The 13,011-nt window shown below is 35.6% G+C and overlaps 1 protein-coding gene across 2 annotated transcripts in view; it reads right to left on the bottom strand.

Annotated features, from left to right (window-relative positions):
* Positions 1-136: 136 nt before the first annotated feature.
* The window catches only part of LOC140761713 (E3 ubiquitin-protein ligase UPL6), a 35,238-nt gene continuing 22,363 nt past the window's right edge, over positions 137-13,011 (bottom strand). For both annotated transcript variants that reach the window (XM_073099151.1, XM_073099152.1), the window contains 9 exons: positions 11,180-11,247; positions 7,055-7,121; positions 5,602-5,772; positions 5,433-5,522; positions 4,178-4,258; positions 3,660-3,733; positions 2,872-2,943; positions 2,709-2,801; positions 137-672 (listed from right to left, as the gene is read on the bottom strand). In XM_073099151.1, the coding sequence (XP_072955252.1) occupies positions 606-672; positions 2,709-2,801; positions 2,872-2,943; positions 3,660-3,733; positions 4,178-4,258; positions 5,433-5,522; positions 5,602-5,772; positions 7,055-7,121; positions 11,180-11,247 (783 nt within the window). In that variant the 3' untranslated portion in view covers positions 137-605. The remainder of the gene's footprint in view (positions 673-2,708; positions 2,802-2,871; positions 2,944-3,659; positions 3,734-4,177; positions 4,259-5,432; positions 5,523-5,601; positions 5,773-7,054; positions 7,122-11,179; positions 11,248-13,011) is intronic.

The following is a 13,011-nucleotide window of genomic DNA, read 5'->3' as shown; positions in this document are numbered from 1 at the left end:
GGCGGTTGTTTCATCCATATCGACTCAAACTAATTGATCCGCTTATTACATCTCACATGACGATTCAACTCTAAACGTCACCTTTCTGCAGTCTCTGGTATTGTAAAAACTGACGTGCTTTTGAGACAAACATGAGTCAGTCAACGAGACATTATGAATTTGTATACATGGATCATGATAAAGGTGCAATATGATCAAGGAAAAGGTAGCGTTTAACTACTGATACATTGTGAATTATTGGTACTACATTGGCATTACATCTGCAGTTACAATCTCAACTCATGCACCCAGTTAAGATAATTGACCTTTCAAATCGCATGTATCGAGTATTACAAGTTTCCCCCAGGAGGCCCATAAATATGTACACCTGTAGGGTAGCAAACGCCATCTGTAGTATTTACAGGGAAATATCCCTCGCTTGTCCTTTGTAGAACCTTTTGGAACTGAGATAGTTACCACATCCTCCGTCCGTCAGCCGTGCGAGCCAAAACTGTCCTGAAGGCTTCAAAATGAGCGCAAGCATAAGCTTCTTTTGGTTGACATCGTGGGTGGTTATTCTAGGCCAACATGTAGGGATCATGTCAAGAATCAAAGCAGCATGATCATCAACTCAGATCAAAACCAGCTTCAGCATTTAGCGCATATATCAATTTGGTCCGCATCTGCTCATTACTGTTCCATCATAATGTTCCAATTCAATAAGAATAGAGGAAAATAATAGATCAGCAGAATAATTTAACTACATAGGTATATTCACTGTGGATTATGCTTGAACACTTTAAAGTACTGAACTCATCCCCTTTACAAGTTGACAAATCTCTGTTATCATGCATTTGTTTTTTTTATGTAGTATGGGCTCTTGATAAATAGAGAGGAGAGTTGCATTGACATTAGTCAGTAATCAACCGTGTAAAAGAAAATTCACTAATTGCTTGAAAGATGTGAATGAGTACCTTAAATTTGGTCCCTCTAGTGTAACTGTGCATAACTGTGTTCCAACAAATCCATCTTTGTACAAAACATTCCCATATGATACATTATCAATCTGTTTCAGTTTGTGTTTTACAAAGTTAACTGTGTAGTTAATTATGAAATTTGAACGAAATATTTCCCCATTTTTCAGGCCATAAACTACAGAGTTAGCTATGACAAAATGATAGGGGTTAAATCTTGGACCAGTCAGTAATCAACCGTAAAAAGAAAATTCACTAATTGATTGAAAAATGGGAATCTATGATTACGATGTGAAATGAGTTCCTCAAGTAGGCTCTTGAGCTGTGAACTAGCCAAGTCAATGGCAAGGATAGAAATGAGAAAGCTGGGAAACCACACACACCGACACAGGCACATATGTTATCATATATAAACTTTGAGAAAACTTTTTAACACTTCTCTAGCCAATGATAATTTTGTGGGATTTAGAAACAATACCACAAGGTGAAGAGAAAATTCTCTCAACTTCTCTTTTGACCTTGAGACGAGTTTCTTAATAGTTTAAAAGTGTTAAACCTTTTTTGAAAGATTAAAAATATAATTTCTAGTCTATCTGGCCCACATATAGACACAAAATTAAGGCATAATAAATGAGTGTAAACTTTAGTTCCTACAGTACAAACAACACCAAAAGTTTTGAGAAGATTTCCAACTCCAGTCCAATTAGTGTAAATCCTAAACCTTAAAAGAGTTGTGTATGCCACCGTGCGGCACGAGGTCATGCTATGAAAACTACCTCTTGGTCAGAAAAGATCTCGCATTAGTAAGAGTCCCATGCACTGGGATACCTTTTAAGCTAGAGTTGAAAGGATGCGTAAGTTTAGCTAGCCAATCTAAAAGTAATAGATACTTGAATGATTGAACCTCACAAGGAAGCTACATCTTTCTGAATATAGCCTCTAAAAGTGAGACATTTATAAGCTGATGAATTCAATGTCTGTAGTATATCTACTTAAAACTGTCGGAAAATAGAGACAAATGTCTTTCATCTCTATTTTCACATATAACGAAATCAGATTCTTCCATGCAAAATTATCATTATTAGCAATTCAAACCAAAGCAGTTTATTGTTCATTACTTCAATACATCTAAGATTAGGGGTGAAAACAGATCGGATACGGATCGGATAATGATCAACCCATATCCGGATTCATATTTTTAGTCCAATATGGATTCGGATACGGATATTGGACGGATGGCAAAATTTAAAATTATATCCTAAATAAACGAATACTGATAATTTTCGGATAGAAGATCGGATCTTAAACGGATATTGATTGAATTTAAAAATAATTATAATATTTTATTTAGATATAATTAACACAAAATTATTAAGAGTTTTACAACAAATAATTTTTTTGTATGTCAAATATATAAAATTAGATAAATTAATCTCTATAAATAATATATAACGTATTATTAGTAACAATATTAATATTTACTATTTAAATAAACAAACTAAAAATTGTAAATCATTTAAAAAAATATGCGGGTAAACGGATATTCGATATCCGTATCCGAATCCGAAAATATATCCGACCCGTGTCCGAATCCGTATCCGATTTTTTTTCAAAAATTCTATCCGTATCCGAATCGGATAGAAATCTTTTATCCGAATCTGATTCGAGTCGGGTCGGAGTTAATCCGACCCGTTTTCATCCCTATCCAAGATACTATTTGAATTGCCTCTTTAATTAGCAATTACACATAGTTACCTTCTATAAGGTGGGAGCTTCAGCAGATTCATGCAAGTTGCTGACGTGGGCAAACGGTCAAGATCCTCCCCAGTACTATCTAAAGATCCAGCCCTGCATTTGAAGCCACATCAGAAGCAGATGATAATAATGAGAAACACATAGTAATGACAGTGTATTGAACCTCTGTATGCAAAATTTTGGTTCAAGATACTTGAATCCAAGAAGCGGTCCTCGAGAACATCCAGTTACAAACCTGTAAAGCAGTAATAATTACCGATATAAACTGCAACAAAGTGATTATTGTAAATTTGTAATGATAATCATGCACAATAATAGTTCCTCAGGATCCCTGTGCCAGAGGAACTCAACCTGGCAGGGTTGTATACTAATAGTAGTTACCCAAGAAATTACACAATTATTTGGTGAAACAATCCCTAAAATAAGGTATCAGAAATCAATTAACTGGATGGAACTATTATAAGATTGCACACAATGGGAAAAACATGTGCCCTCATAATATTGCTCAATTGGGCTAGAGCAATACATATTAGCCAGGTATATGAGGCAACTTTAGGTTCTCCCGTAAAGACCCGTGACAGAAGAAACACTTTATCCTAATAAGATAAGAAATATCTACAGGATCAGGATAAAAAGAACTATTACAAACTGCAGCAATGACAAACTGATCGAACAAAAATATTTTAACAGTCATGGTAATCCCTAGATACTGAGGACTTTCTTCTATAGTGGGAAGTTCAGATTGACATTTAATCACTCGGGGAAAAATGAAACCTCTGGAACATTAATACCAAAACAGTACGGAGAAACTCAGTCAGATACCTAATAAAGATAACATCAGTCAATGGCATCCTGCGGAGAACTGGGAAACAAGTTTATGCTTAATTGACAGATTCTTTAGTACTACAAAACCATATGCATGTGTGTGATTGCCATAATAAGGGAACTTACTTAAGAAATTTTTTCTGATGCTCCACAGAGAAGCTTTTTACAATCTCCCAAAACATCTCAATAATATGATGATCCTGCAAAAATAACCTCTTTAAATCTTTACCACCAAATAAATAATGGATACAAGTGCACCAAGGAGGTGGAAAAGGAAAAAGAGAGAGAAGGCAATCTTTCCTCAATCATGATCTCAAACATTTTATAACTCAAATTAACTCCTAAGTCCTAAGATCAAGAGATCTTGGACAGAGTAGAGTTTAAGTATTGACGGGATACTTGGCATTCCAAATTCTAGTCCCAAAACAGTCCCCTCAACCCCCTCCCCTTCATCCTCCCCTCTGACAATCACCATGAATTGGACGTACATTGGTTTTGATTTCCATAAATATTACCAAACAGGAAACTTACTAACTCACTAGAACTAAGATTTGAATATTCTACAATAAAATGGCCCAGAGGATAAACTTTAAGAGAGAAAAGATGAAACATCCCAACATTTGTAAGGAAAAACAGAAACTTACAGCATGATAGCCACCAGCATAATTAGTATTGGACCGCAGGTCATCAACATCCATGCTTTCAAGTGAGCCAGATATAAGAAGCTGACAGAAAAGGATCAGATAATGAAAACATAAATTCCCAGAGAACGTAAAACAGTATTGGAACTGAAAAAAACATACTACAGAGTATCATGAAAGAGCATCATATAAACATACCATTTCTCCAGGAACCATAAGAAGATATGTAATAATTATAACAATCTAATTTACCAAACAACATTATCACTAGGGGTCTTTCTGGATAAACCAAACACATGTAAAAACAACCAGAACAGAGATAAATTTAACAATAGAACAACAAGCATTAGAGGCAGACCTCTGAAGGAAGAAGATCATATACTTGTATATAAAATATCATATAAGCTAAAGAAGTCACATGTTTTCATTCACTTGTCTATTCCCTTGCCCCTTTCTTCTTTGTACTTTTACACCATGAGCTGACTTTTTATCACTTTGACCTCCTCAAGTAAAAAGGTGGACATACGCACCCCTTAAACTATTTAGCTGTATCATTATACCCTTAATTTGAATCATTTAAAAGTTGAATGCAGCCATTCATTTTATGTTTTTAAGCGATACTCATCTGTCTAAACATACTAATATCAGCTATATGCATTTACAAAGCATGTCACAACAACAGTAATAAAGCATGACGTTATTTCTATCAACTCCATATATACCGTTTATTCTTACATAAAACACTTCCTCCACTTATTTGGCATTTTCAAAGTTCAATTGAAAAGTTTAGACCACATAGGGTTAAGTGCTTAAGTTTAAAGTACGTGAGGGTTTTATGCAATTGAGTCAAACCACAAAAAAGTAGAGTGTACTTTGACTAATTTCCCTTCTTAATTTGGATTTTCCTAAGTACTTCGCCTTCACGCACCTTAATTTTTTCAAATACTAATTGCGTGGGGGTTATCCATCTGCAGATCTATGTTGTAAAAAATATGTCAAAAGTTCACGATGTTGCACTAATTGAAGGCACGACAATCAGCATTTAATAGACATCTTCATCGTATTCATTGAAAAGCAGCATTAAACAAAAATCTCTAAAGGAATACATTTCAGACCCTTAATGATATTTGTCCAGTGCTGAAGAGAGAATTGATAGATTGCACTAGACATCTCTACTGATAGATTGCACTAGACATCTCTACAAATATAATGATAGATTGCACTAGACATCTCTACAAAATATAATAATTAAAGTCACCTGAATTTCATGTTCATTGAACATATCAATCCATTCTTTCTGTATAAGCTGTTGAAATCCTCGAAGAAAATGTAAACTTTGATGGCGAATCTGTATATCAAACAAATAGTAAATCTCCACATATAAGCATTAAGGAAAAAAGAGAAACAAAGTTAAGGGATTGATTTACCTGATAGTTTAGACGGTGGTTAGCAACAAGATGGATAAAGGGAATAACATTATCATTGGTAACACGTATATCTTTCCCACCAGGGACTAGCTCCTCTTCTGTTTGTTCCCCATACTCGTTGTTTATGATAACAAAGTAAAGTTCTAATTCGGAAATATCACCTTGATAACGCTGCAGATGCAGTCAATAGGGTCAGCTGAGAGAACAGTTAAAAGTAAAAAGGATATGATTTTCAAGCTACCATTACAGTATTATACGTGAAATTTTTTCAAAATGCCTTTCAATTTCTCAGCCAACATACCGATGAAATAATAAAAAGCTATATTGATTCACTCAACATATTGGTACATGACCATTCTTATAGGATGTATTTCGTATGCAGGGCTGTAAAGATGCCTAATGCAACCCTCCTCCTTTATCTGTAATTGGGATTGGCTGTTGAAGGATACCATTAAGCACTCGCCACACAAGTTAAAGTTTGCAGTTCTGTCTATACAATCCTAGTAGTAAATTTCAGTAAAGTTTTAAACCAACCATTTCTATCAAACAATAAATCTTTCACAAGATCTGAACTTCAATGGCCAATGGCATGTTCTACAAACTTTCTCTTCATTTTTCCATCTGCTTTTTCAATATGAGTGCATTCTATTAAAACCTTATCCCAGTAAGTTTGTTTTACTTTTCTAGATAACTTTAACAGATCAGCAAGAAACATCTTTTATTACCAGTTTCTTCTGAGAGATAGAGGGAAAGGTAAAGTAGCCTTAAATCCACACAACCGAGAAAAGAAAAAGATAAAATTCAAAAATATATTTTTCTTATGAGAGATTCAACTATTCAAGCATTTGGAGTTCAAACAGAATCCCATATCTATCTATTTCTTCGAATAGAGTTGTGCTGTTCTCATATTACTTCTTATCATACTATTCTTTTATTGTAGAATCATTTTCTCAAGGGTGATGAAAAGAATTATGAACTTGATTGTTAATTATGACTAAACCTTGTATAAATGACATTTAATTGATAGGATCATAGGGCTGGTGGAAGAAGCATTGGGCTAGTCAACCGAGATGCAACGTGCATTTTCCGCCGATTAATCTTTTACACTATCATTGAAGTGAACTTGAAGAAATAGCTTAGCTCATTGAAGCAGAAGGATGACAATGACTCGATCTTAGAGCCAGGTTGTTGTCACTATTGACTTCGTAATAGTGATGGGCCGCCTCGTGCCACGTGCTAACCTAGTGTCAGCACGGCATCCATGAGAATATCAAGCAAATAAAAAGCTGCCTTAGTATATTCTTACACACGCACACACACACACACACAAAACATGTACTTATTTGTGTATGCAGCATGAATATAATAAAGATGAAGTTGTGAAAATGACAGGGAAGAGCAATGTATTCTTATTACAAAAAGACGAATGCTGGATTGAAAATAAAACTCTAACCTTTAAAAATAGCAGATGCCGGTACAATTCCGGATCTAGTGAAGGCAAGTCATTTAGATAGTTGTGCCTAGTTGACACAAGTCAAATATTAGTTCTAAAGGAATAATTAGAAAAGAAAATATATGCAACTGAGATAATACTAAAATAACCACTAGAAAAGGAATAAAGAACATGTTAGTCAATCATTTACCTAAGCTGTGCTAGAGAACAGAATAGATCAGATCTATCATCAGACTTCTGATGTAGGATAACCTAACAGATTACTCTAACTGAACATATTACTGATAGGAACATTTACCTGTGCGTATCTACTAATGAAACTAAATGCGATACAAATGCAACCAAAGATTTTGCATTTAAAATTCAGCAATTGTGTTACAAATTGAAGTAAATCCAACTCAGATTCAATAGGAAGGATAAAATGATAACCGAGCAATGATGCACACATTTCTTTTTAAGTTATCCTCAGACAGTCACTAACCAAAGATTTTGCGTTTAAAATTTAGCAATTGCATTACAAATTGAAGTAAATCCGAGTTATAAAATGATATAGAGCAATGATGCACACATTTCTTCTTAAGTTATCCTCATACAGTCACTAAGCCCCCATTTGTTTTGAGTTTGGGAGGGGCGGGGAGGGGGTCCCTAAACTGGTTCAGTAACTAAACATATTCATTTTTTTATCTTTTTCATATCTAACCAAATTTATTCTAAAAAAAATCAAGACTAAGAAATAAGACTAGCTAATCGAATTCGAGACTTAATCTCAAACCCTTAATCTCAAACCAAACAAGGTCTAGTGTCATGAGTCCAAAATGAAACCAGTTCACACCACCTCAGTGACCTTTTCATAAGAGATCACAACAAGTTTAATTTAATACAAGTACAAGGAATTAGATGATCAAATAGGTTTTATTTTGGTTCAGATCTGAAAGTTGCCTTCATATCTGATGCTACTCCAGGCACCAAAGAGTCCAAACTACTTTGTCAGATCTTCCCAAAAGTGTGGATCTGAAATCAGAGTGTTTTCAGCCGCCAAAAGAGAGAGGTAGATGGACAAGATAAGGTAGAAAGATATGAAGGAAGAATGAAAGGGAAGGAAGATAATCATTCTCTCTGGAGGGCATGGCACCTGCTATCACATTGCATGAAAGAAAGAGAACTTAGATATAAGTAGTGCAGATCTTTACTTAAAGGGAATAATATATCAGCCAAGTAGGGCCAGCCACATTGTTCATACTTTGTATGAGCCCTTTAACAAATTGTTTACAAGTATAACTAAGTCAGCACTAACAAATAAAAGGATCAATTTTATGGACTAAATATTGATGAAAAACCTGATTATTCAATACAATCAATAGGAACAGTCTAAACTTACACCAACTCAAAATAAATCTGAAATTCCAATTTAATCAAAAATGATTTCGGACTTCCTAATATCCCAACATAACTACAAGCCCTCCATTACGCATTACCAATCTGTAGGATGAGATTCTTCTTTCATCAGGGGCAAATATGCAAGGGATACTCTCCCTTACATGGAGGGCATTATGATCAAAACCCCAAACAAAGGGCTATAGTTTGACGTGCTCTCCTATCAACTCTTCCTTCTTTTGAGAAATGATCGGTACGCTATAATTGTTTATGCTTCCTCAAAGAAGGCTAAAACTTTTTTTATTTCTTCTTATTTTTTTCTTTTTGATCAAAACTTTCTGCTTTCTCACTAGCCCAGAGTGGTGACAACATGGAGCCTTCCAGAGGTGAGGAAGCTTGCTCACTTTAACCTCCTACTTCCCTTCTATTTTAAAAAGGATAGGCATGTTAATAAATGATATATAATTAGAAGTATGCCTTCTGTTTGCCCCAGGTTGCAGCCCTGTTTATCCAATCCCTTCATTCTCTTTGTGCTGTTCTTTCTGCCTTTTTTTTCGCGAAGGGGAACTGATCCTAACAATCTAAGGCTTAGTTGTGGCCCTTTCCTCCCTTCTTTTCCTACTTGAACCCAAACCTGCACCTACTACCTCTTCACAATAGTCTCTGGAGAAATGTCCTCCTGGGCAATCTATTAGGATCCAACTTCACTCACAATTGAAACCTAATTACAGCATAACAAATTATACTATGGTTCACCAGAAAGTGCCTAAATAACTAAATTAATTCTTGAAGTTGTTATGATTTTGTTGCCTTTTATTGCCCCAAAGTGGGAGATGATCAAGATTAGAGTTCTTGATTTGATGTATTTCTTTGCAAGAACTTCACATCTTGAGGCAAAATCCAGATCAGTCCCATGGATCCCAGTATCGACCAATCCCAATCCTAACCCGAGACGTAGCATATGAGAGATAGCTTCTTCTCTCTTTCTCTTTCTTTCTTTAACCCAAGACCTTTGACGCAAACCGGCCTCAATAGACGTCCAAAGAGCTCTTCCGATGCAGATTTGGCTACCTCAACCGATTTCGCTACCTCAATCTCTGGCGAGCTCGAGTAAGTTTTTTCTTTCTATTTTCTGTTTTTTTCCTTCTATTTTCATCCAACTCATCCCCTCCCTTTCTCTCTTGCCTCTCCTCTATTTTTCTTCAATTCTCTTCCTCTCCCTCTCTCTCTCTTTGACTCTATTACTGCAGCAATCTTTTTGCCACAGTAACAGAGGCGAGGAAGAGAGAGGGAGTGACTGCGAGAAAAAATAAAAGAGATGGGAGGGAGACGTGGCAGTAGGTAGTGTCAGAGGGAATTACTATATTTATGAGAGAGTGAGAGAGATGGAGAAAGTAGAAAATTTTAGTTTTTAGATTGTATATGAAATTTATTTGTATTTATCTAATAATTATTAAATTTTAGAAATTTTCTGTATTTTATAAATAAGTTTTAGAATTTTTACGTGATTAAAAATAGTCAAATACCGAAATCCAATACTAGCGGCTGAAACGTCCGATACGACTAATAACATAAGATACGTACTTTTTTTTGGGGGGGGGGGGGGGCCGGCCAATCCTTATCCTGATTCCAATATTTTGAACCTTATTTAGACCTACAGAAATTGATCGGAAATATAGCAAACTCGAGGCAGACAACATTCTTGAAAGTTCTTTCTCAGATGGTTGTTCAAATCTTACTTCATAATAATAACTATAGTTGCTGAAATTGATCTTCGAATCTCAGCTTTGCATGAATCTTTTGCTACATCAAGGCAAAATACTCGTTAAGAATCACATTCATCATTACACTGTTTGCTTCATATAATAATTAGGCACTCACTAATCCATAAACTTCTTTTGAAGTTCAACTGCCCAGTGCTTATGGTTCTTCCCTTACTATCTCTATGTTATATAACGGCAGATGTGTACCGTTTAGAGTTACCGTTCATGCACCTATCCCCAGTAGAAGAGCGAGTGATCCCTTCCCATGTAGATCATGGCCTTCCCATGAGTAGATTTCAGAGATTTGAACAAACTAGTTGGCAAGGTATTTTAGCATAAGTTCCCGCAGCTCGAGAGGCGGAGGCAAAGATGAGACTGCAAAAGGAAAGCAAATGGGCAAAAACGGAATAAGGCTGGGACAAAATTCATACATGACTACCTCCCCAACAGGTATTGGTGTGACTCTAAGAAAGTCATACAGCTTATGGTTGACACCCTTTTTCCTTAACTTCAGATTGAAATCCATGAAATTACAGTTAAAAGGCACAAGTCATGCTACAAGCATTAATACCCTTCAAATCCCAGGACTTGGTAACTCAATTTTGATATCTATAAATAATCTATTTATAGATATCATAGCATGGCTGCATCTTTTATTTAATTGAACCAAAATGTGTCATTTCCTGCTTCAACAGATGATCAATTTACAGACTCCAGCATGCAGTCCACAGTCATTAACTTCGAAGACCCTACAACCATAAAGATTGATGGTCTTCACCATCCCTTTCACTCTTATACTATATTTAATTTCAGCAGAATTTATTCAATTGGTAAATAGCACAACAAGAAGCAGAATTGAGTTAAAGAGAAATAAAAAAGAAGGCCTTCACAAATGAGCAAATATTGAATCCTGTGTACTACATAATTGCACATTAAGGAAAAAAAGAAGTAAATATAACAACACAAACCGAAGCATATGGAATCTTACTTCTGTTTCAATTTGCTGAGGAAAAATGTTGTGAATGGTATATCAACAAGTATTCCTTCATACATTGCCTACAAGAGTAGAATGCAATAACATGCGTCGCATGTAGATCAGATTGCACACTCTAATAAACTAGGAACATTGAACTTAATAGAAATTCAAAACAGAATAAAGTGAAAGCACTTGTCAAAATTCATAAATACCTTATTCAGCATTATCTAATGTAAAGCATCCGATGGGGAATTTATCAACAGTCGAGGACTCACCTAGTACTTATGAGAGTCCCAAAATCATGGTTTCCAATTTCGGCCGATCCAGATTCCCGACTAATTTTGGTGGGGTATAGGCCGGATACCCTGTCCAGTTCGGCCAAGTTTTGACCAAGACAAATCAAAGAGAGAATAGGAGAGAGGGAGGATAGCAAGAAAGGGAAAAAAGTGAGAAGAGAGTGAGCGAGAGAGAGAAAGAGAGCGTAGGGAGCTCATCGGAGAGAGAAAGAGAATAAATTACAAAGCTAAGGTCAACGGAGCCGAACCTCCGTCGAAGGAATTCGTCAGAGGCCGATGAAGTCAAATCTACATCGGAGGAGTTTGTCGGACATTGACGAAGGCCAGAACTATGCTAGTGAAGCATCGCTTAGGAGAGAGCGGGAGTAGGAGAGAAAGATGAGAGTACGTGGGAGTGGGAGAGGGAGAGGGAGAGGGAGAGGGGGAGGGAGAGGTTTAATCGGGTTTTTTTGTTAAGTGAGAGTGAGAGTAGAGATAAGGAGGAGATGAGAGAGTTAGTGGGGGAGAGAGAGAGAGAGAGAGAGTGCATGAGTAGTAGAAACTAAGAAGGGAGAGAGAGAGATTGAGATTAAGAAGATAATATTTTTATTTTATTTTTTCAACTTCATATATGAATAATTTGTATTTATATCTTATTATTATTTTTCTAAATTTTTTATTATTTTTTGTATTTTAAAGTATAAACTGATACGGACGGCTAATAAATACTGCCAATACCGTCGATACATATCATTTTTATAGACGGTCGATTCCAATCCCGATCTCAATAGTTGGAACCTTGCTCAAAACCTAGTCAATGCGTCCACTTATGTGATGTAGATGTGAATGTTCTGGTTATTATTTTTTGTATTTTAAAGTATATTGAGCTGATACTGCCAATACTGTTGATATGTATCATTTTTATAGACAGTTGATTCCAATCCCGATTTCAATACTTGGAACTTTACTCAAAACCTAATCAATGCGTCCACTTATGTGATGTAGATGTGAACGTTCTGGTTATGTGCAAGCTCTAATTTACACTTTACCACACCGAACTTATGAAGCATGGCCATTCAGTTGACAATTTATAAGTAGCCCAACAATAGACCTAAGTCTCGTTACATAATATAAGCTACAGCAGAATGATTCAAGTTAAAGTGAATGATCCAAGCCTCAAGTACATATTATAATCTACAGTAGAATTCTGAATTCTTGTCCTAGTGCTTCGCAACAAAGCTCAAACAATTAATAACCTATGACATCAAGGCAGCATCTATTCTTCAGATGCATAGCACCATATATAATTAGAAAGAAAGGTTCCCTAACGATGTTATGGTATTTGCTTGTCCATCTTATTGCACGTACAGATTGAAACAAACAAAATTGCCATATATAAGTACATGAAGCAAGTAAACAATTTCATATAGAAGGTTTGTCTACAGTTGTTTCCTTCTAGGTCCTAATTTTTCAAATTATAACTTATGAAATCAGCAACCCTCTTAATATCAGTCATTTGAAGCCACTCATTCAGTAACAATTTAATTTTAGAAGAATTTGTAACAGAGT

This window comes from Typha angustifolia, chromosome 6 (genome assembly GCF_048772165.1).
Source record: "Typha angustifolia cultivar Huaian chromosome 6, ASM4877216v1, whole genome shotgun sequence".
Classification (NCBI taxonomy): Eukaryota; Viridiplantae; Streptophyta; class Magnoliopsida; order Poales; family Typhaceae; genus Typha; species Typha angustifolia.
The sequence above is the reverse complement of the archived record's forward strand: the minus strand, read 5'-3'. Positions and strand labels throughout refer to the sequence as shown.